Source organism: Danio rerio, chromosome 6 (genome assembly GCF_049306965.1).
Source record: "Danio rerio strain Tuebingen ecotype United States chromosome 6, GRCz12tu, whole genome shotgun sequence".
Classification (NCBI taxonomy): Eukaryota; Metazoa; Chordata; class Actinopteri; order Cypriniformes; family Danionidae; genus Danio; species Danio rerio.
In genome coordinates, this window is record NC_133181.1 from 46,600,805 (window position 1) to 46,625,967 (window position 25,163).

The 25,163-nt window shown below is 37.4% G+C and overlaps 1 protein-coding gene across 3 annotated transcripts in view; it reads right to left on the minus strand.

Annotated features, from left to right (window-relative positions):
- Positions 1-11,082: 11,082 nt before the first annotated feature.
- Positions 11,083-25,163, minus strand: part of shq1 (SHQ1, H/ACA ribonucleoprotein assembly factor) — a 72,530-nt gene continuing 58,449 nt past the window's right edge. For 2 of the 3 annotated variants that reach the window (XM_073953114.1, XM_073953115.1), the window contains exon 12: positions 13,739-14,548. In XM_073953114.1, the coding sequence (XP_073809215.1) occupies positions 13,942-14,548 (607 nt within the window). In that variant the 3' untranslated portion in view covers positions 13,739-13,941. Of the gene's footprint in view, positions 14,549-25,163 lie in introns of all 3 variants that reach the window. The other variant, NM_001080600.2, reaches the window with a different exon arrangement.

Genomic DNA, 25,163 nt, shown 5'->3' on the forward strand with positions numbered 1-25,163 from the left:
CTTGATAAAAGATTATGAAGGCAAATTAGTTTTGACAAAATAATGAAGCTCACAGATACATTATTAATAACAAGCACTACCATATACATATAAAAATGTGAAGAGTAAATCTAGATTTCAAGCTGACTTAAGTCCAGACTAGCAATACTATTAAAGTCAGTTGTCTTCAGCTTTGATTACATTGTACATTCGTCGAGGTATGGTTTCAACAACCACAAAAAAAGTCACAGTTTATTTCCATCTAGAGTTGCACTGATTTTAGTCTGAGATCTTGTTTTGATAATGGGAGTACACTACATTACATCTGTAGACATTCACCGAGGTTCAAATTTATGATCATATTTAGCTTTGATTATGGTCAGGCCATTGTTTTGACAGCCATTTGCAATTCCACTAAGATTCTTCATAAGAAAGAAGAATTGCATTCATTTTTGGCAGATATCTTGAGCTGAAAATGTGAGCTATCTGACCCTGAGGAGAACCATTCTGTAAAGTCAGCTTCAGCATATCCATTTCAACATGATTTAGGAGTTTCATGAATCTTGGCAATGTTATCCTGGAATATGACCATGGAACATGTCTTTATGACATAGTTGTAAAGAAATAAAAAGCATCACCATGCATTAGTAAAGTTTAAAAGAATTGTGAGCAAATATCAGACCCCTAGTTTTTCGCAATTCCAGGATTGCTGAATCCAAAGCAAAATGAAAAAAAAAGTCTCAAATTTTTACGATTCAACAAAATTCTTAATTTAAATGCAAAATAATTGCAAAAATGTAAATAATCTCATAAAACATCCAATTCCAAACCATATCAAATTAAATTATTTCAGTTTGCGGGTGATTTACATGTGAAGACAATGCAAAGATGCATTTGATGCGTTTCAGACTGCAAAAGAAAGTGTGAGCAAACATCTAACAAACAGAGCTATGGAACAAACAGATGGAGATTGGTTAACGGATGACGGCCACTGGACGTGACTGAATTGAAGGTTATAATTTGTGCTTTACATGTGTTTCTGGTATTACGATGTGCGTCAAATCGATAAATTATTTTGTTTAACTCAATCCCTGCAGTTAATGAGAAAAAAAGATTCCCTGCCACTGATGAGTTTTACAGCAATGCGTGTTTTAGGTGTATTACGGTAGGCGAAGCCCTAACACATGTTCTAAATGAGGTAAATGATGTCAAATGCTCCAGGGAGTGAAATTTAAGAGAAAGTAAGATTGTGAATGAAAAAAAGAGTTATACAACCTTCCTTTGGCTTAATCCCTACCCTTATATATATATATATATATATATATATATATATATATATATATATATATATATATATATATATATATATATATATATATATATATAATTTTAAAAAATGTATTTATTTATTTTTTAAATCGCACAATTTTTGCGAATTACCACCACAAAATCAGTCATTTTTAAATAGCAAAAAATAAAAAAAATCACAAATAATTTGTAAAAAACTAGGGGGTCAGAAAAATAACTGAGTACTACCTCTGCTCTGAGGCATCTAAAACTCGATTTCTTCCAGCAGACCATCTCTCATCCAACAGCAACTTGTGCTAAAATATTAATAATCTCTGACTTCTGTTTCAAATGGAAAACAAATAAGGGACTGCAGATTCTCAAAACAGCAGTTTTTCAAAGTCAAGTTTTATGGTGTGCTTTACAAACCTCTGCTTTAAAGAACTCTCAGACTGAATCCTGGAATCTATACTGACTTATAAAGTTTTAACACAAACAAGGCGGTCTTGAAAAGTTGAATAACTATTCGAAAGAAGCCTCTGGCTTGAAAAGACAACAAAAAAAAAAGCCATCTTTCTCTAGGCTGGAAAAACCTTCAATGGAGCAAACAAAGAGAGTATATTCACATTACAGTCAAGCTACTTGAACTTGACACCTCGGCTAATTGTTACCGTAGCCTTGGGAGTAAAGCTATACAGTGCGAGATTCAGCACAGCGTAAAGTGCCTCTGCAATGTGAGAGCTAAAAAAGGGACAATGGCTTATAGATACTCACTCTCGCTCCATCATGCACTAGTGTACCAAACATCGACTTTGTTAGATAGGCAGAGGTAATCGTTTCCATTAGGTAGGCTGATAGAAAACGTCTGCGGCTAGCTAGGAGTGATTTAACACACGCTCAGGCACGTACTACTTTAATTTCTCCATTTAACAGGAGCGATTTAACGGATGCTGCTTATGCCAATTAGTGTGCATCCGGAAGCTCAGTATGTGGGAACTGTTAATGCAAGCACTCTCCATGGGCCCTCTAGTGCTCTCTTATGCCTTTTCGCTCTAGTTGTCATGTGAACATAAGAAAAAGCATCCAAAGCTTGAAACTAAAACCCTTTCCCAATTATTTTTTTATACCCCTACCCCTATTATACCCATTTTATGCCCCTACCCCATTCATCCATACACCTACCCCTCGGCCCTTGAAATAGAGTGTGAAGGGGTAGGGATTGAAAATTCGCCTTAGAAATGAGACATTACTACTACACATGCATAGTATATCATCATATTTTGTGCCACATGTCATCACATTTTGTCACCAGCTCCATAGTCTCATGTAGCCAGACCTCAGACTGACGGCGCTTTGAATGGGCAAGGACTGCCCACTATGTTAAATGACTGACAATTTAACCAACCGATCACATTTCATTTTGTGCTGTGCCATGTTTTTGGGCATCAAATTGCCCTCACGATAACAATTTGAGGCACAACTTTTGGATCGTTCATTCATGAACGCCTTTGAAAGTTTGAAACAATGACACACCAATATTAGAAATAATCTCTCAGCAAAACATATAGGAAATCGTCCGGACATGTATGTAGACAAATTGAATCTGAGATTGAATCTGATTGGTGAAGCATTTCTACATAAAGATCAGGCTGATTGAGATTTTTTTATTCTATTAAAGCATAGTATTTGTGGGTATCCACAAAAAACAAAAAAAAAACAAAAAACAGTTACTGTTTTGAACAATGTCTTCCTCTTATCTTTATGATAAGAGCACTACAAGTGCACTGCAACACCAAGACTGATGATACAATGATTGTCTAAAAACATAAAAAGCACTGTGCAATGCTCTAAAGGCAACAAAAAGGCAGTGCAGCACCAAGACTGTTGATACAGTGGTTGCCTGGAAACATAAAAAGCACAGTGCACTGCTCTAACGTCAACAAAAACCACTGCAACATCAAGACTGTAGATACAGTGGTTGCCTAGAAATTAAAAAAAGCACAGTACACTGCTCTAATGTCAACACAAAGGCACTGCAACACCATGACTGACGATACAGTGGTTTCCTAGAAACACAAAATGCACAGCGCACTGCTCTAATGTCAACACTAAGGCACTGCAGTGCAGCTCTCAGAATTGAAAAATGCATTCTTACCCACACACAAAGTTGTTTTGTGATGTATATGGATGAACGCTGTTAATTTTCAGCACAAAAGTGTTTGAGGTACTGAGCTTCCAAACGTGCCTGTTACAATTTGTGGATCATGTTGCAAGAAGCACAAAACTGTATTTACACAGTGCTCATATTCATGGAAGTATAGTAACCACAGGATTACCATTATATGTTCTGTAAAAAGCATATTCCCTGCCTGACATTTCTGACAGACTGGCCAATTCTGTCGAATCGTCTGAAAACGTTTTTTTTCATTTAAAATAGAATTTTAATAATTCACATACTTGTTTGTTCTAAAATCCTTAGTAATGTTGGTGTAAAAATGTAAAACATAAAAAAAACCTTTACATGTGTGGGTCTCCTTGCTCGCCATATTGCTGCCTTATTCAACTGGTGTATTCAGGAAAATTTATATGGCCATTTCCCCTACCACTAGACCTCCAAGCAATAGATAATTGGGACGCTCCACCCATTTATGAATGCACATACCGAGGAGTAGGATTAAATTAAAGGGCTAAGGGGTAGAATTGGAATTGGGCCTGAGTCTCGACAAGAGCATTCGCTCTTCGCCTAGTGAAGCAACAAATGAGTATCTATTACATTCCTAAGATTGACAAACGGGGAGACAAAGATTAAAAAGACAATCAGGGAGTGACAGGAAGAAAGAAACAGCACAAAAGAAACCTTACTTACTCGGTCACTGGAGAAGCCAAACCCAGATTCATTTCTCCTTTAGGGTTATTCATGTGCTCAAGTGGCAGAATCGCACCACTTAAAAGGAAAGGAGATTGAGTTTTCTATTAGTATGGCACACAGGGGGATGCTGTGTGTGGGGTGAACACACTGTCCTTGTTCTGTCAGCAGTAAACTTGCAGGTCGGGAAAGTTTGAGGCAATGTGTCACAGATATCACCAGCCAAACGTAATGATATCTGACAGCTGAAGCACTGGATTTCACCTTTAATGGCGAAGTATGAAATATTTAGGGCTTTACAATATTTTATACTAAGTTTTATGCGACTATAAGCAGGCCATTAGCAGGTTAAGTGACCCAAAGTAGGGTTGAGAATTTTTTCATTACCATTCACATAACAATTCTGTACCTTTGTGTCCGCCAAGCGTTTTTCCCATGCACATTTTACTTGCAGATTTGCACAAGCAGTTCAGCTTGATTCCTGAACTGTTAAGCCTAAACTACATTGCAGCCATCTGCAATCTGACACAATTCTCATCAACAGGAGTGTCTGACATCTGTGTATAGCCCAATTATTCATTTATTCATTGTCTTGTTGGCTTAGTCTCTTTATTATTCCGGGGTTGCCACAGCGGAATGAACCACCAACATATCCAGCAAGTTTTTACGCAGCGGATGCCCTTCCAGCCGCAACTCATCTCTGGGAAACATCCACACACACTCATACACTACGGACAATTAAGCCTACCCAATTCACCTGTACCTCATGTCTTTGGACTGTGGGGGAAACCGGAGCACCCGGAGGAAACCCACACGAACGCAGGGAGAACTTGCCAACTCCACACAGAAACGCCAACTGAGCCGAGGCTCGAACCATCGACCCAGCGACCTTCTTGCTGTGAGGCGACAGCACTACCTTCTGCGCCACTGCTTCACCCGCAGTCCAATTAGTATTTAGGAATATGCTGGGTTCCACACAATCGGTTTGTGTTGTGACAACATGAAAAAATTAAGTTTAATTATTAGTTTTTACAAATTGAAGTGGATTGATCATGAAACAATTAAGCTGCCCCCCTTTGATAATTTTGCCATTAACTATACAAGATCATTCCCTAGCCAAGCACTGACAACCACCAACAAGAAGGTAGCACATTTTTTATATCTAGACATTTAGGGTTGTATCGCTAGACGATCATTGATAATTGATCACTGATCACGATCATGATGTTGAGCCGGCATCGGGATCCTCCTCCTTGCCCCAGTCGCAGCGGCAATCCCCTCACGAAAAATACACACTTAGGCCTCGTTTACAGACTAATAAGTCTTAGTTTTAAAATGGCATTTTAGAAGGAAAACGATCCACGTTTACACTGGCGTTTCATCTTGCATTTCTGAAAATATCTCTATCCACACTATAACGCTGAAAACGCACATCACGTGACCACACACACACACACACACAGGCATGCACCGTCTGAGCCCGTCTGAGCTCCAGGCAGTCAGGAGGTGCATTGCGCATAAAACCCCAGAGAGCAGTGCACATCGGACAGTTTATCAAAGAGGTCCAGCTGGATCACATCTCACTATAGTTGTTAAGCATGATATTTAATTAATCTTCTCTATCTAACGACTCTTCAGTCTTTTGAATCTATCAGGTAACGTGTCACAGCATCAGCACACTGCTTCAGTCTTTTGCTTTCACATTTGTACTTAGTAATTTTATTGAAAACCTCTAACACTGTTGGCTGGTTCCTGTTGGTTGTGCACCTTTTTTAACAACCAAGTTTGTCGACTCCATTATAACGGCACAGATCACCCTGCCTGTTTATGAGTCCCAAAGAAAAAGTGATTCACAGGTGGTTATTTGAGTGTAACTTATTTTTATTTATCTATGATTTGGCTATGGGTAAAAAAAAAAGACCATGCGGGTCAGGTAGATGAAACGGTAGGCTACAAATAATTAATTGTAATGAATGAATTAATTATTCATAAATAATTCATTTACCACCACCTACGACGAGGATGCCATCATCCATCAAAATGTTTCACATTAGACATCGAACAATGCCAAAATTGGTCGACATCGCCCAACCCTAAGACATTAATGAAGCTCCAACTGGTGTCACAACTTTAATGAGAAGGTGACTACTGGAAATATAACTACCTTGTTCATTCATTTACAAGCTGTTAAATTTAGATTTGAGCAGCAGAACACCAGCAAAGCTAATTTGGTCATTCGCTCTTATGTGCTTCCTACTGACAATACGCTCAAACAACAGTTAAACGATGAGACATAGCTGGACTTTAATGAGGAGCTCACAGCAGAGTGTCAAGGCTACTCATAATTACTGCACACTGTAGAGGATTGAGGTGGGAGAAAACAGCCTCTTGAAACACGACCGCATTCATCCAGTTTTGTCAGCTGAATACATTTAAAAGGCACAAATGTCCCTTTAGCTGCAGGTGAAATCTATTAAAAAGTTGGCTGGAAAACGCTCAAGCCTGCATACGGTGTGAAGCACCAGTCCGGTTCCCAGGGGCGGGCATCATAATGGGAAATATAGGCACCTCTTTACCATGAAAAACGACAATTCAACAGAGTGTCACTTAATCAATGGTGGACCCCACAGGGGAGACGCGGCTACAGCCTGTGGGCTCCCACAAGCTACTGAGCAATGAAGTGAGAATAAAAGATGGAGGCATGAAGGAGGAGGGTTTGATAGAGGTCGGACAAATGATTAGGCTCCCAAGGTGCTGCCGGAGAGCCTGGTCGGCCCCTCTCGGAGGGAGCTGCTTTAACGACATCATCCATCCTCAGCACAGTGCGACAGGAAAAGAAAGAGAAGACGAAAAGGAGGAACTGTGAAGAGCAAGAGGGACCGAGACGGACAAAAATAAAGAGCTCTAGTTACAGACAGAGACAGCGTCTGTCTCCAAGGTATCAGACAGACTCAGTCGGAGAGTGAACAGGGTAGACAGCCAACAGGAACAGCATTTCGCTCAAGCTGCTTCCTCACTTTAACGGCTACCAGACTGTCAATGATATAGTCAATGTGAAGTGGCTTTCACAACGCATTTCACTTCCACGCTCAGACATATTTCTGAGCAGAATAGATTTGTAGAGGAGGAAGGAAGGACAGGGCTTAGTATTTTATGTAATAAATTGATTATATTATGAAAGCTAGATAGGATGCTACATACATTAATGAGATTTTAAGGATGTACTCCTTTCTTGTAAAACAAATGAACTCACTTTGAACAACACAAAAGGTCAATAAGGTCAAGTTAATAAGAGCATCTTGATGTATCCTAGTGTCAGAACCACTGTTGGGCATTAACGCGTGTCCAGTGTTACTGTAACGGCATTACTTTTGACAGTAACTAACTAATACTGTAATGCATAACTTTTTAAATATATTAACTTCGTTATCATTACAATATGATGCGTTTGTTCGTTACTTGGTAAATTAATTAATTCTGGCTGCAGTCTAGCCTAAATCTTTCTGTTTACAGCGGTGATGCGTTGGATTGGTGGATACCAACCAATCACTGTAAAGAAGACACGTCGTGTCGCCAGACTGGACAAAAGTAAAGCAAAAGCAGAGAGGCCGAGTGCACAAAAGAGAGGCAGCCAAGTGTGCCCAGGAGAGAGAGATCGAATGCGTGCGAGGTAAGCCCACGCGAGAGACCGAGGGCCCTATCATACACCCGGCGCAATGTGGCCCAAGGCTTGGCGCAATAGTCTTTTGCTAGTTTCAGCTTGGGGCAAGAGTCGTTTTGAGGCGTTGCGCTACGCTGTTTAAACAGCAAATGCATTTGCGCTCAAATGTGCGCCCTTAGGCGTTTTGGTCTAAAAAGGAAGGCGTTCTGAGGCACACTGCAGGCACGTTGCTATTTTGAGAAACTAAAATAGATTTTTCATTAGACCAAAACAAACCCGGTCTAAACTCCAGCGCAGAGTTGCGCCTCGCTTACACACTGCTTAATACACACAAGAGAGCAATAGGCAAATATCTTTACATATGAAAAAAATTTAAATATTAAGTATATATATAGGATATAATAAGAATAGATATAGGATATAAAAATAAAGGATTAAAATATGACAAAACATTATTTTCTAGCCTACATAAATATGAAAAACCACTGCTTTTATGTCTTCTTCATCTCGGGAGGCTTTTTCAGTTCATTTATAACAATTTGCTTTTGTATAATGTTATTATTATTAGCAGTATTATTTATTATATCCATATTTATATTTGTTTTATTAAAAACAAGCTTAGATTTGCCCACCTGTCAGGTTTTAGACCATATGGGGCACAGCATGCGTTTTAGGTTATAACTCAGGTTTTTAAACACACTTCGTTATTATTGTTCATTCATTTGTTTGCTGGAAATTAGAACTGAATTTAGAAATAGTTTTGAAACTAATATTTGCGCTTAACAAAAGCAATAAATTATTTATAGACAAATGGATGTGCGTAAAGGTTTCCCTATCCAAGAGCGAAAGTGAAAGTAGATTGATTATCTCTCATTCTTACAGTAGATGCTCTGTTAAACAGTTTTCTGTTTAAAAAAAACTGTTAACTGTTTGCTATTGAAATGCTCAGTTTTTTTCACTTAGACTTACTTTACGTCCTGTAAATAGCAAATGCGCTTATGACGCGACGGAGCTGGCTCTTAAAGGGAATGGGAGATGAGACTCTAATTAGTTTATTCTCAAAACACACCTATAACTCATTAAGAAAATAAACTCAACCCTTTAAGACCATGCGGCACGGCGCAAAGTGGATTTTCCCGTCCTTAAATTAGCAAAAATGCATTCTGACACGCCCTGAAAGCGTTTGCGCCCTGCGTTTTGCACTCTGAGCATGGACTGTCAAAATAGAGCCCGAGAGTCTATTAACTTGTTACTTATACTACTTTGTTTTTGTTTCAAATACGTAAACATAGCTGTAAAACAAAATTGATTAGTTTAGTAGACACAGGGACACATTTCTGTTATATTTCAGAACACGTTATTGAATGCAGTGCTGTATTATTTTACATGTTTTATAGCTCTTATACAACAGCAGATTTAGTTTTTTGAATATACTCAGCTGATGTTCCATAAGTTGTTGACATGCCACATTTAATCTGTGGTTTGTTTAAAAATTGCTCATGGATTCTATGTTTGAGCAGCTGTTGTGTTTCTGTTTTGTTTTAAATGCATGACATTTATGGTTGTCCTTAATAGCAGTTTTGTGGTGCTGAGTTTCACCATATTAATTCTCAATGATGATTCAGATTTACTTTCATTTTTAAAGGTTTTGTGTTTGTTGTATGTTGTTGCTAGTTTCATAATCAAGGAACGTGTTTCAGGGTTAATTACACACTTTCATGACGCTTTAGTTTTTGCTTTTTTGTTTCTGAATATATCCCTCAGCTGGTTAATCACCTTGAGATATTTTCATTTTTGTGCTGCTGGTCCGACTTAAGTAAATTAGTGTTTAAAAATGACCTTTTTGTTTAGGTCTGTTATGTGTTTCAGTTGTGAGAATGCAAATTAATTAAAACTGTAAAGCTGATTAACAGTGTATTCTCCATGCAGCACTCAAGTGACGCTATAAGGGAGCATTAAAAATTATGGTAACACTATTTTTGTTGGTCCATTAGTAGACTTTCAGCTTAATATCTGCGGATACTGCTCCTTCAACAGACATTTAACTGATTATAAGAAACTAAGCAAGTACATGTCAACTAACAGTCTACTTATAATCTAATAAGAATTAGTTAGCATGTAGATGCAATGTAATTAAAATTCACCAACTGGACCATCAAAATAAAGTGACCGAAATTATTTTCTGAAAAGTAACTTAAAAATTACTTTTAACAGTAATGCATTACTTTTTAGTGTAAGTAATTAATAAAGTAATTGAGTTACTTTTTAAATAAAGTAACTAGTTACTATTTTTTAGTAACTAGCACAATACAATACTGCTCACTATCTTTCTTTACTCTTAATGACAATTAGAAAGTTTTTTTTTTAAATGACTTTGCATGATTAATCTGAATTTAACCCATCAAATTTACAACTCAACCTCTCCGGAAAGCACATCTATTATTTTATATTAAATCATGTCAAGTGAGAGTTAATAATAAAGAATAACATGGAGGTTCACCTGTAATTACTATCCTCAATGTTACCATCAACAGACAATATGCAGTGTCTACGAAAATCTATAACAGGGGTGGCCAACCCTGTTCCTGGAGAGCCACTGTCCTGCAGATTTCAGTTGCTACACATATCAAACACACCTGAACCAATTAATTAGGACCTGAACACCACATGATAATTACAGGCAGGTGTGTTTGATATGTGTAGCAACTGAAATCTGCAGGAAGGTGGCTCTCCAGGAACAGGGTTGGCCACCCCTGATCTATAAAGACAATTTACGAATTTCAACAATTCAACAAAATTGACGAGTTACAATGCTGTTTTCTGACAGAAGTCAAAAACATTAAATCTCTCCTCATTCTTATTTCATGTTTTCATTAAAAACTTGTATGTAAAACATGGGAGTTTGCATGTTCTCCCTGCCTTCGCGTGGATTTCCTCTGGGTGCTCCGGTTTCCCCCACAGTCCAAAGACATGTGGTACAGGTGAATTGGGTAGGCTAAATTGTCCGTAGTGTATGGGTGTGTGTGTGAACGTGTGTGTGGATGTATCCCAGAGATGGGTTGTGGCTGGAAGGGCATCCACTGCGTAAAACCTTGCTGGATAAGTTGGCGGTTCATTCCGCTGTGGCGACCCCAGATTAATAAAGGGACTAAGCCGACAAGAAAATGAATGAATGAATGTAAAACATACAGTTTCAAGAAAACATGAAAGCATGGTGGTTTACCCCAGCCAATTCCATAAACACATCTGTTACTCAGACATTATCTGACAAAAAATACAAATAAGACTGTATGAATTCATATTAATTAGACATCTATTTACTAAATATAAACGATTAAAAACTGCAATGGTATTGTGTTGGTTGTTGCTGTTTAGCTGATAAATGTCTGTTAAGTCAGTTAAACTCTGCTTTATAGAAGGATAGAGGTGGAATCTGTCCACCTTATCTCCTCAATTTCCACTTGCACATTACACAACTCCCATCTATCTGCCTGACAAGTGCTTTCCTGTTTATCTCGCCTCTCCATGCTATCGAACGGTTTTCACCACACTCCTCTATTCAGCTCAGATCAATCATATCAATCACACGCACACAAAACAGCTAATCATGATCCTGCTAAACAAGAAATGATCTAATAATATACATTGAACAAAAAAAGTACAAAACAAAAATACAGAAAATTAGCATTGCAAATTCCTAACAATACATGTCTGTAGTTCTCCTGAGAGGCAAATGCTAACAGACATCAACGCAGTGCTGTAGCTAACATTTCCTGTTGATAAACTTGCAACGCCGCTTTATGTTTGTATTGCAATCATTAAACGACCACCTACTCCTCCTCCTCGACTTCCAAGGAAATGACAGCGCTCAACCCAAACATGCTAATCTCACACTCATCAGAGCGGGGGACTGACATGCATTTCACCACAGACAGGAAACATGTAAATAACAGCAGCATCACAGACTGCACTAAGATCAGCTCGTACAGATTAACAACCCCAAGATCTCTCTCAAGTGCAACAGCAATAGAGAATTTGGCTTTGAATGTTTTTTTTATTTCAAAAAGACAGTGTATATCTAAGCAAACTGCAGATGTGGCCTTTTGTTAAGAAAGCCTTATTAAGTATTATCAGAACGCATACATTGTGGCTAGGCATGCTCCGATCGATCAGCCGAAAATCAGTATCGGCCGATAAGCACATTTAATGACTCGATTGGTACTCGCCAATCTGGCCGATCGTATGTGCACTTCTGTATATTATACATGGCCTACAGCAGCTACAACACGCCAGGAGGTGAATGATGTGTGGGGGTGTGAGCAATCGAGGTGCTCACATCACAACAGCAAAAATATATACAGATGCTGTTTATAAATTCCATTGGCGTGACTTGCTGAGTGATGGTCTCTTTATTGCAAGTGCAACCATTGTATTTACCATGTTTTGAGCTGCTACATATACATATGTTACATATAACAACTGAACGTTCTGTGTTTTTGACAATACAAGTTTGGCAATTTCTATTTGTCAATTCAAATAAAACTTAAAATGTATTTTTTTAACATGAATAGTTAATAATATAACTTCTTGTACTAGTTATTTATTGTATCTATTTATTGTATCTATTTATCTATTTACAATAAGTATTTATTTTCCAGATTGAGACATGTTTTTCTTTCATCATTTACAATGTTTCCGAAATGCATTATTTTAAGCATCTTTTATATCTGTATTATATTATTGTTACTAAATGTAGCATTTTTGTATTTCTTTTAATACCTTCTTACACTTTTAAATACTTTAACACTTAATTTAATACTTACATTTTAACTTACTTTAATATTTATACATTAATACTTAAACACAGTTTTTTTTATAGTAATAATAGAAGTAATATAAAAAATGTTAATCTAACTTTGTATAATAAATACAAAAAACCCTAATAATAGTATTAAAAAAACAAAACAGTAATAGTAGTAATAAAAAAAGTACTTTCATTATTGCTATCAACAAAAGCTGTGTAATTAATCGAAATTGAATCACAATCGTGATTTAAAACATTGTGACTAGGTAATTGCAGGAGGCTGTGATATGAAATATAAATGTATTATATAATTTCCCCCACCCAGAGCAAATTCATGACTGCCGTCTGCGTATGAAAGTCTAACTAGCCTATTGAGTAAACACACTTTGGTTCTGTCCAATCAGAATTGCGCAACCGAATGCGGAAAACTCACAATAAAACAAACAAACAGGAAAGTGCAGACAAGTAGGATGATGGCGTCTGCTGCTTTAGAAACATTAACAGACAAATTCATATCAAGAAAAACAGGACATCGATAATATGGGAATATTTTGGTTTCAAAGTCACAGACACCAAACAAAAACAGATCATTTGTAAGAGCTGTTGCAGAATTGTAGCCGCAGCATGAGAAAATATAACAACCAGCACCTAAAAAACACCACAGGCGGCTATATGAGGAGCGTGTTGCTAAAAAAAAATCAGCTTAAAGTATTGCCAGTGACGCTCAATCTAATAGCGAGCAACAGCAAAGTACAATTTCAGAGATGTTTGCAGCTGTTACACCATATGAAAATACATCACAAAGGCACCAAGAGACACCTAACGCCAGAACTCACTACTGTTTGCTCTAGAGAAAAATTTGTATAATTTTTGAATATTTATAAATAAATTTGAATAAATGTTTAGGTTAGTTAATATCTTTTCAGTTCCTTTTTTTAACTAACCCTCACTAAATTTTTAGCATTAAGAAGCTCCAATACAATATATTAAGCTAAAGCTTGACTACAAAAATAAAATCGCAAATGAAATCAAAATCACAATATCTGTTAATAATATTTTGCAATTAGATATTTCCCCAAATCACACAGATCTATGATCTAAACTACAAAAACTAAATGAAATTCATTGAACACAAATAACATTAAGTAATGCAAACATATTTAATATAAAACTATACAGAAATACAGTAAAAATGTACAGAAGACTCTTCAACAGCGCACACACACTGTGAAACAAGCATTTACAAGAGCGCCACAAATAAAACCGTCACAATCCATAACATACATCCATCAAAGAGCTCTTTTGTAGATGTAAGAATATATCCGTAAAGCAATGATGTCCTTGCTATCCTCTTTCATCCACCACAGTAATCCGTAGGTCTCCATCATCATCATCATCATCATCATCATCATCACTATCTAGTTCCTCAGTGTTTAGGATCCGCAACGGTTTCCTCTGAAGGCAGACATCGAGCAACTCTTTACCGGTTGCTGCTTTGGTGGTGTCTCTTTCGCTCTCAGCTGCGTGTGGATGGTAATGCTCTCTCCTTCTCTCTCCCTCTCCCTCACTAGCAGAGCGTCTTTCCTGAGGCACGTCCTCCTCAATCGTCAGCTCCTCCTCCAGCCTCTTTCCCAGCTCCTCAATCAATCGTCCGTCGCCACGCTGGAGCTCCACACAAGAAGCTTCAGTCACGGCTTCTGCATGAGCTTTGAATGCTGTTTGCTTTTTTTCTGCAGCATTTTCAGGACACTCTTCATCGCTGTCATCTTCATCATCGGAGTCACCACTGCTGCTTGAGGAGTCGTCGGTGTCGCTCTCGGTGTCTTTTTCTTCTTCCTCCTTCACTGCCAGTTCTGCAGCTTGTTCGATTATCTCCAGCTCCAGTTCTAGATGGTTCTTCTGGAGTTTGGCATTATTTAAGGGTTCGGCTAGTGCGAGCACATGCTTGGATCTGGTTGAGAAAAAAAAGAAACAATTTTTTTCTTGACTTCCGCATGTAAAAGGGATTGTCATTCCTACGAGTGGTTTGTGTTCCATATATATGCTCATTATACATTTCTAGTCACACTTCTCACTATATACAAACAATTAAGTATGTCTTTTACCTCAATGCACTCCTATTTTACTGCTTATTAATAGTTATTTAGGTATAGTTAGGTTTAGGCATTGAGTAAGAATAATATGATCATTTAGAATATGTGCTTTATAAGTATAAATATACAGCAAACATCTTCATATTAGGCAGGTAATAAGCTGCTAGTTAATAGTAAGAGTTGGTACTTTCAGAGGTAAAAATAAGTATTGAACATGTCACCATTTTCTCAGATAGAGCATTTCTAAAGGTGCTGTTGACTTGAAATTTTCACCAGATGTTGGTAACAACCAAATAAACTCATAAATGCAAAGAAAACAAATTTTTATAGTTTACAAATGAAGTTATGTGTAATTAAATGAAATGACGCAGGGACAAAGTATTGAACACATGAAGAAAAGGAGGTGTAGAAAGGCAATGAAAGTCCAGACAGAAGCTAAAATATCTCAGTAAATATTCAGCAACCCTCTGCCCTTCGCAAGTGTAAATAATATTCACTGCTTTAATCCAACACCTACATTAGCATTATGATAAAGATGAAACCAGAGTGGACATTTCAGCAAGACAATGATCCAAAACACAGCCAAGAAAACTCTTAAAGGGTTTCAGATAAAGAAAATCAAGCTGTAGAATGGCCCAGCCAATCACATGATGTTAATCCAATAAAAAATACAAATTAAAGATTAGATTTGATATACTATAGACAGACTTGATAGACAGACACCCACAAAGATTTTTACACTAGAAGCCAGCTCCTTTAGAAATAGTATTATTATTATTATTATTATTATTATTATTACAGGAAAAAACATGACATGTTCAATACTTATTTTCCCAACTGTAAAAGAAAGTGTTGCCAAATTTTTCTAAATAACAACACTATGCTATTCATGCATTAAACAAGTTTAAATACCTAGAGGAGGTGATATAGATCAAATTTTACTGCAGAGGGAAGCTTTTTATATTCCTGCATTATTTCATTTTATTACACATAAGTTGATTTGTAAACTAATTAGATTTGTTTTCTTTGCATTTATGGATATCTTTGGTTGTTAGCAACATCCGGGGAATCAACAGCATATTTAGAAATATGTTTTTTGAGAAAAATGGTGAAATGTTCAATACTTATTTCCCCCACTGTTTTTTTTGTTTTGTTTTGTTTCTGTTAGATTTGACTTGTGTATTTTTCTTATTTATTTACTTATTTATTTATTATTAATTAGGCTGATTATTGTTTGTAGGTGTGATGTTTAGAGTTTGACTATATTTTGAGTTCTCCTGTGTATTTTGTAGGTTAAACGTTGCCCAAGTAAATTTGTCTTTTGAGAGCTAAAGTGGCAGAGCGCAGAGTTTTTTTTTTCTAAATTTCCTTCCTTCATAGATCACAGAAACAGTTAATTATCACATTATGACACACACACACACAAATTTCAAACAAACACTAAAAATTACACATGAAGTTGCACAGAATTTTCATTTGTGGTTGCGCTAACCCTAAAAAAAATCATTTTCAGGCTGTGTTTTTGCGAACCAAAAGTCTGAGTCTGGCTGTTGAGTGAAATGTAGCAGAGAATATCTTAGTATTCAGTTCACAATACAGATGTCTCCATGGCTACTATAGGAAGAGCTCTAGGACTTGAGTGCATGCTTATCAGCTGGTGGACATCTCAATTTACAACAGACACTTCCCAAGCACGCAGTGACATAAACATTAACCAGGGAGAGTAAACAATTGGCTGATGAATCAACTGAAAGACATATTCAAAGTGCCAATTTAAACAAATAGAGAAGAGATGAGCAGAAAATCATTCATTCATTCATTTTCTTGTCGACTTAGTCCCTTTATTAATCCGGGGTCACCACAGCGTAATGAACTGCCAACTTATCTAGCAAGTTTTTACGCAGCGGATGCCCTTCTAGCCGCAACCCATCTCTGGAAACATCCACACACATTTACACACACACTCATAAACTAAGGACAATTTAGCTTAGCCAATTCACCTGTACCACATGTCTTTGGACTGTGGGGGAAACCAGAGCCCCCGGAGGAAACCCACACGAAGGCAGGGACAACATGCGAACTCTACACAGAAACGCCAACTGAGCCGAGGTTCGAACCAGCGACCTTCTTGCTGTGAGGCGTCAGCACTACCTAATGCGCCACTGCCTCGGCCGAGCAGAAAATCAGAGCTTATTAATATTAATTAGGTAATGTAATGTGTCGTTCGTTATATAATATTCTGGCAGTAGTCATTGTTGAAGTAAAAAATCAGGTAATAACAGGTCATAACAGTATTGCTGTTCACATGACTACAGATAGGATAGAGTGATAGACAAAAAAACAAGGTAGAGTGACAACGACCGACAGACTGTGACATTCAGTATGATAGAGTGACAGACAGAGCAATAGACACAGACAGACAGTTAGTGACACAAGAGTGATAGACTGATAGAGGAGCACTGACAATGACTGACAATTAGAACAACAGTAAAGTAACAGGCAGACACAGACACGCAACACGACAATGAGAACAGACAGTTAGAGTGACAAACACAGAAGACACAGACAATAAGATGACAGACAGAGCAGAAGACTGATAGAGAAAAATAAAGACAGATTGAGACAGACAGATATAGAAGCCAACAGAGAAATAATAAGAACAAAAGTGACAGACAGAGTGACAAACACAGAAGGTGGATAGAGTGATAGAGGCAGACAGAGTGAAAATCCTAAAGATAGAGTAACAGACAAAGAGTCACAGACAGAGCACAAGACTGACAGACCGAGAATGACAAACATAGAAGACTGATAGTGTGATAGAGAGAGACAGAGTGACAATTAGAACGATAGAGTGACAGACAGATAGAATGAACTATACAGACAGATAGAGCACAAGTGAGTGACAAACTGATGGAAAGACAGAAGTCAGATATTGTGAAAGAAACAAAGAGAGAGAGAGAGACAGAGTGGTGTAGACAGACATAGATAGATGATAGATAGATTCACACTTTGACTAAAAAGAAAAATAGACAGTCACAGACAGACAGACAGAAAGACAAATACAGACAGACGGACAGACGAACAAATACAGACAGACAGAACGACAAATAAAGACAGATAGACAGACGGATGGATGGATGGATGGATGGATGGATGGATGGATGGATGGATGGATGGACGGACGGATAGACAGACAGACAGACCGACAAATACAGACAGGTGGATGGATGGACGAACATACAGACAGACAGACAGCCAGACAGAGCAACAAATACAGACAGACATGCAGCCAGACAGACAAACAGATAGCCAGATAGAAAGACAGATAGCCAGAAAGATGGACAAATACAGACAAACATACAGACAGATGGACAGACAAACAAATACATACATACAGAAAGACAAACAGACAGATAGACAGACAGACAGACTTACAGACAAACAGAGCAACAAATATGGACAGAACGACAAATACAGACAGACAGACAGACAGACAGACAGACAGACAGACAGACAGACAGACAAATACAGACATAGAGCAACAAATACAAACAGACAGACAATGAACAATACAGACAAACAGACAGACAGACAGACAGACAGACAAATAGACAGTGACAGACAGATAGCTGAAATAACAGAGACAGAGTGACAGATAGATAAATAGACAGACAGACAGACAGACCAACAGACAGACATATCTGGCTAGAAACGTTTTTAATTAAATTGTACTGATCTTATGTAAATAATTTACAAATCTGCAATATTTAGAAAAGGCAAGCATTAGTAAACGTCTGGACAACAAAATAAAAACATCAATCTAAACTGCACTAATACCACATACCACCACATAGTTCCCCTGGGGATAAGCAATATGCAAAGCAGCCTGACAAATCTTCCCCGCAAAGAAAAAAAAAACATTGCTACAATACACTCAATGCAAAGACCCCAGTACTACAAGGGGCCTCAAGGCATACATTATTCATGTAGCAAATGCGATCGGGTGCTGCCAAAACTCAAGTGGCCGCTATTCAGAGCAGTGAGCCGCTCGAATCCTTCATCGCCATGGTGATTAGCGAGCAGACGGGGGGGTCACACGCCCTGACGGTTTCGAGGTTGTGGTCATTCACAACACGGATAAAGCGTGCAAGTCCAAGCTGCCCTCCTCTATTGACGTGCGTCGCCATACTCTGTGCTTCAATTAACCCACCGCTGAGAACCAAGATGCCTCGTTATCACAGCACAGGGCTAATGATGGCCCGGACTGCCAGCGGACAGGGATTCCTGTATGAGACCAGCGATACGCTCTCAGGAGGAAACTGTGTACATAACGCTTTAGTCACAAGTATGCTTGGCGCCTTCAGAAAGAGCTTATCTGAGATAAAGAGGCAGACTGTTTTATGTCAAGGAAAAGTCATGGTTAGACGGAGAGGAAAAACTGGTTCTACGCTTCTTTTTACAAGGTAAATGACACGTGTAATACACAAACAGGCCTTGAAGGTGCAATAAATTCTTTTTTGAAAATACCACGCATGAAAAGCCCTGTCAGTCCCATGCATACCACTGAAATAAATGTCTTGAGAAAAGTAAACAGCAGATCATAGGTTCTGTCAACAGCGGAAGAGTTGGCAGTGTAGTCGGAAGCTTAGCTAAACAGAAACTGCTTATTAATGATTTCAGCAAATCATCACTAAATGTCCTGGATCTACACTGCAGTTTAAAACATTGGGTCATTAAGCTTTATTTATATACACATGCATATTTTAATTAATCAGTAGCTACGTTTACATCCACTTATTTTTTTGCGCATTTTGGATGAGAAAAAGATGAGCATAAACTATGATGGAAACACTTTTACTGAACAAATTTCAGTATGCGCATCAAATAATGCATGTGATGATAAAAATGTGTGTGAATGGATAAACCAGCAGGCTGAGCACATTGTAACATCTGAAAACAACATCTGAAATGGTGTTTTGGTAATTGTAAAATGCCTTAACACTTTCAGTATAGTGGTATAATATTATTAACTACCTCCAGATCTGTGTTCCCTGTCTCACGTCTTCAAATGCTACCATGCATTCATTGTTGTAAATTTTGATTTCAAATTAATGTTGTTAACCTCCAGCCATCAAATAAAATCAATAACCAATCTTTGATTTTCCATAGTATTTTTCCCCCATAAAAATCAGCACAACTGGTTTCAAAATCGATACTAAGAAAAGTTTCTTTGGCACCAAATCAGCATAATAAAACTAGCTCTTAAGGATCCTTTGTCAGTAGCAATGTTTTCATCCAAAAATGCAAATTAAATGTATGTACATAATTGGAATATCGTATATAAGACGTGCAAATATAGCAGCATTTCTATCCAATAAGTCAAACAGAACAAAATCGTCACTTCCTAATTAACTGGCGCTAAACATCAAAAGTTAAAACAGAATTTGATGAGGTGGGATCTTTTTCTTATTTAATAAACGACTAGTGTCTCAATCGACAATGCCGATATGCAATAAAAATGTGGTGGCGTCTGAAGTCGTAAGACGCACAGCACAGAAGATCTTGACAATTCTCGAGGTCATTAATAATATATAAACACAAATACTGAAGGGGTTATGGCGTTTTAAAATGACTAAAAACAACATTTCAGATGTTTTACTATGTGCTCAACCTGCTGTCAATTCACTCACATTTTCATCATCATGTGAACTCTTACAACAAAATCAGACTTAAGTGGTTCCATCGTAGTGTATGCGCATCTTTTCTTATCAAATAAAAAGTTTATCCTACTCAGTTATGTACATGTTTTTTATGCGCATTTTCAAAATTTATGTACATCTTGGTGTTTCCATCAACTGATTTTCTGTGCGAATATCCAAAATTCACATAAAAATAGGTGGATGAAAAAAAGCTATTGATCTTTCAAAGTGAATTACTTGCTGATAAGTAAAAAACTAAAAATCAGCTATTCATGTCAGTGAGTACAAACGACGTCTTTCATTTAATTGGAAAGAATTGCACTTTGCTCAAAATGACCGTGATCAATATAAAAGATGGAATAAACCACAAAATCTGTACTGTTCTACCTCTGAGAGCACAAACACAATCATTAGAAAAGCAAAGCACATTTAGCACTTTCCAAGACCTTCTGAGAAAAGACTAAAAATGGAATGGAATGAAACGAAACAGCTTAAGAATTTGAACCAACATACCAAGTTAAGGAAATTGCAAAAGCATGTAATAGGTGGAAAAAAGATTTGAACCGGCATAATGGGTCAAAGCTATTATGCATGTGAACATAATCAATTTACGATTTCTTTTTTTCAACATCAAAGCATCTGCCATTAAAGATGTGAAATCATCTGACTGCAACAGTAAAGGAGCTTCAGTGTTTGAAACTAACATTATAATTTGCCCCTTGGAAATGACTTTTAGTAGCTTGCTATTAAATGCTTTTAGAAACCTTTGCAAGGGTATTTCAACCATTTAAATGATAGGAGTCTAACACTTGGAGGGCCAAAGACCTGCAGTTTCATTGCCACCCTGCTCTAATACACATACAAGTAGTTTCCAAAAAAGCTTGATGGTCTATTCAATTCATGTTGAAGTTAAACTCTCCAGGGCTGTGGCTCTCCTGAGTTTGACAACCCTGTAAAGGTCCCAGAGTGTATACATCTGAAAACGATATCTTCACACTTTCATGTGAACAGCCAATCCATATATTGATGTCGTTATATTGGAACAATGATTGCCAAAGTCTCAGCTCTAGTCACACTCTGCTAAATCACAAATCAGCGACAACAACAGTGGATTACCTGTGTGTTTGTGCTGCTTGCCTTAAGTCATCTTACAAGTTTTTCTCTCTGTGAGAGAATTAGAGTGCCATAGACTGGTCTGGCATGCATACCACATTGGTTTTAGTCAGTTACATGAGTGCACAGAACTTTTTGAGATGAGGCAAAAAAAAAAAATGAAAAATTGGATAAGGAAAATTCTGGTTTCTAGTGGATGTAGCCTAATTAATCAAAGTTTACCATAAATTCATAACAATTATGGAAGTTTGATGGTAGTGTGGCGCATGCATTTATACATGTAACAGAATTCCTGGGTTGTTTTTCCCCTTTAAGAAAGGAGTACGAGGAGTTTAATAAAGCAATCAGTTCACAATGTTTTCATCCCATATTCGATGCCTCTTGTTTTCTTTTTGTTTTTTTTTTCCTCTTAATCACCTACATTTGGTGACCTCAATACTCTTGGACATTTCCAGAGTTTTTTTAAATGTGTGTTTACAAGATAATGGGCAACGCCGTCACTTTCAAGTTACCAGAGTTTTGGGAGCAGCAAGCCGTGGCATGGTTTGCACAGGCAGAGGCCCAGTTTGCGCTGCGAGACATCACTGCAGATGTATACAGAGATCCACTGAAACCACCGTACGATGAGCCATTCCGAGTTTTACAATCTACGAATAAGGCATTTAGGATTGATGTTGGGGGAGGTCAGAATGTGTTTCAATTGACCGCCTGAAACCAACTCACAAAGACCTGGATCAGCCAACTCAGCTGGTTTTGGCACTTTAGCGTTTATGTCCTATCTCCATCAAGCCAGCCAGAATTAGTTGCTCAAGATTCTTCAAGCAGCAGCCCACAGGAAGTGACCTGAACGAGAGAGAGTCGAAGTATTCACCCTCCTGTTGTCTGGATGTGTCAATTTCTGTGAATTCTGGGGGGCTGGTGTGGCGCATATATTTATAAATGTGACAGAATAGTTTTACCTTTTAAGAAAGGTGTCTGAGGAGTCTGATAATCTCCTACAGTACATTCATTACATGAATCAAATCAAGTTCAAATTTTAAAGTTCCAATAAATAATTGGCTATGCTAAAAGCACAACAAATGCCCTGAAAGTAGGGCTGAACAATATATCGTTTGAGCATTAATATCAAAGTGTGTATATAAAAAATATGATTAAATGCATACATATTTAAATAATTAAACAATGGTGACCATGTTGTTTTACATTTGATTGTTCAATTTCTATATATCAATAATGCTAGACTCCATGGAAAACCATAAAGCACAATTTATTTCAGTTTTTTTTTTTTTTTGCTCTGTCATATTTATATAAGTTTGTAATTTATTTTCTTTTACGCAGATCCACTGCATAGAAAAAGACTTGATCAGCCCAGTTAAATTAACAAAACTTTTTCAAATAGAGCTATTCAAAACATCTGATAAAATGATATTCATATTGCAGCAAAACAAAATAATGCAATGTGAGATTTTTCTAATATCCTCAAAAAATAACAAAAACAAAACAACTTAGAAAAGGAAGGGAGGTCCATAAAACTATTAAGCACTTCCTGGAGTAATTTAGTTGGTTGAAGTCCTGCAGCAGCGACGGCGGCGCTTCAAACATTCACCATACTCGTTTTCTCCCCGTGGGAAGTCATTATTGAGTTAGCATTGTAGAGGCTCGCTTGTTTTCTCCGTCTCTATCTCTCCCTCTCGTCCTTCACTTCTGCGGTGAGAGAATGCAAGCTTGCGGTGGAAACAAAGGCCCCTTTTGGGGCGAAGGATAATGTTGTACACAATTCAGTCATTACGATGGCACTGTTGTGGTTCGCCTTAATTAACCGAGAAGGGGCGGCTTTCAAGGTTGGGAGAAAGGGGAAATAAAAACAAGCCTGCCGCAACAAAGACACACTAGAGGCAGCTTGAGAAAATACTGGAGACCTTTATGTCTGGAGAGACGGGGGTGAACCTGCGGTGAATTACTAGTCTACTTCAAACAGAACTCTCGGGCTGTGTCTGCATTCAGCTCTCAAGATAAACAAATCAAGGACACACCAGGATTAAACATCCACCTTTTCAACAAGATAATCAGTTTTCAGGAAGATTTTAAATGCCATGACAACATATGAAACAGTATTTTTACAGATTTATGAAATCACTGCAACGACTGAGCTGCATAGGGCTGGGCGACATGACAAAACTCTCATTCAAACAACCCATATGCTGATAATGATAAATATCATGATTATTTTCATTCGGCTAGAATAAAAGCAGTTTTAGGGCCCTATCATAAGGCGCAAGACGTGTTTGCCGTCATTTGTTGCTATTTTCAGACCTGAGCAACTGTAATTTTCATCTTTTGCGCCACGCTGTTTAAATAGCAAATCCATCTGTGGTTGAGGTGTGTTAAGGTGCATTGTTGGCGCATTGCTATTATGAAATAGGCCTGAAATAGGCCGCGCTGTTGACCAACTGAAAGCAGGTCTAAAGTCCAGTGCAGAGCGTGTTAGTTATTCTCCTATGTAGGTAAAAAATGTGTACACATTGCTTAACACACAGAATGTACAGCAATACAGAAATATCTTTACATATTTGTTAATTAAAGAAGTAAAAGTTTACAAAAATTATTATTTTCAACATAAATATAAAAAACCACTGCCTCCATGCCTTTATCTCGGGGGGCTTTTACAGTTTATTCATGACAATTTGCTTTTGTAAAATATTATTAATATTATTAGCAGGATTATTTATTATAGGCATATTTATATTTATTTTAATAAAAACAAGTTTACATTTGTCCACCTGTCCGGTTTTGGACCATATGAGGCAAAATAACTGGATGTGTGTTTGGATACAAAATATAATGTTTTTTGACCACACTTCGATATTATTGCTCATTTATTCGTTTGCTGGAAATTAGAACAGAATTTAGAAATAGTAATGGAAGAAATCTTTCCACCTAACAAACAAATCAAGTATGCAGGCTAATGGATGTCTGCGAACAACACCGTTTCCTTATCCATGAAAGTAAAGGAGTAAATTAAAGAGTGAAAGTAATGTAAAGATAAAGTAAAGAGGTTGAATGGATGAGGCTCGTTCTTTATTTTCGTGCTGCAGATGGTCTGTTTAACTGTTTTCTAACTTTTTCCACTTACAAAGTCTGCCATGTAAATAGCTCATGCGCCATGGCGCGACGCAACTGTCTCTTAAAGGGGATGAGAGAGGAGTCTCTGATTGGTTTAATGCACGTTATACTTAAAGCACACCCAAAACTCCTGAAGATAATAAGCACAACCCTGTTAGACCTTGCGCCATGATGCAGAGCATATTTTTTCATCCTTAAAATAGCAAAAGAATTTAAACATGCCCTTAATGCGCTTTAGACTTTGTGTCTAGATCATTAAAATAGAGCTAAAATATTTTAATCTTTTTAAAACATTTTAGGTCAATATTATTAGCCACCTTAAGCAATATTTTTTTCCGATTGTCTCTAACTTGCCTAATTAACCTAGTTAAACCCTTAAATTGCACTTTAAGCTAAATACTAGTATCTAAAAATATCAAGTAAAATATTATCTATTGTCATCATGCCAAAGAAAAAAGAAATTAGAAATTAATTATTAAAACTATTATGTTTAGAAAGATGTCGAAAAACTCTTTTTTTTAGTAAAACAGAAAAAAAA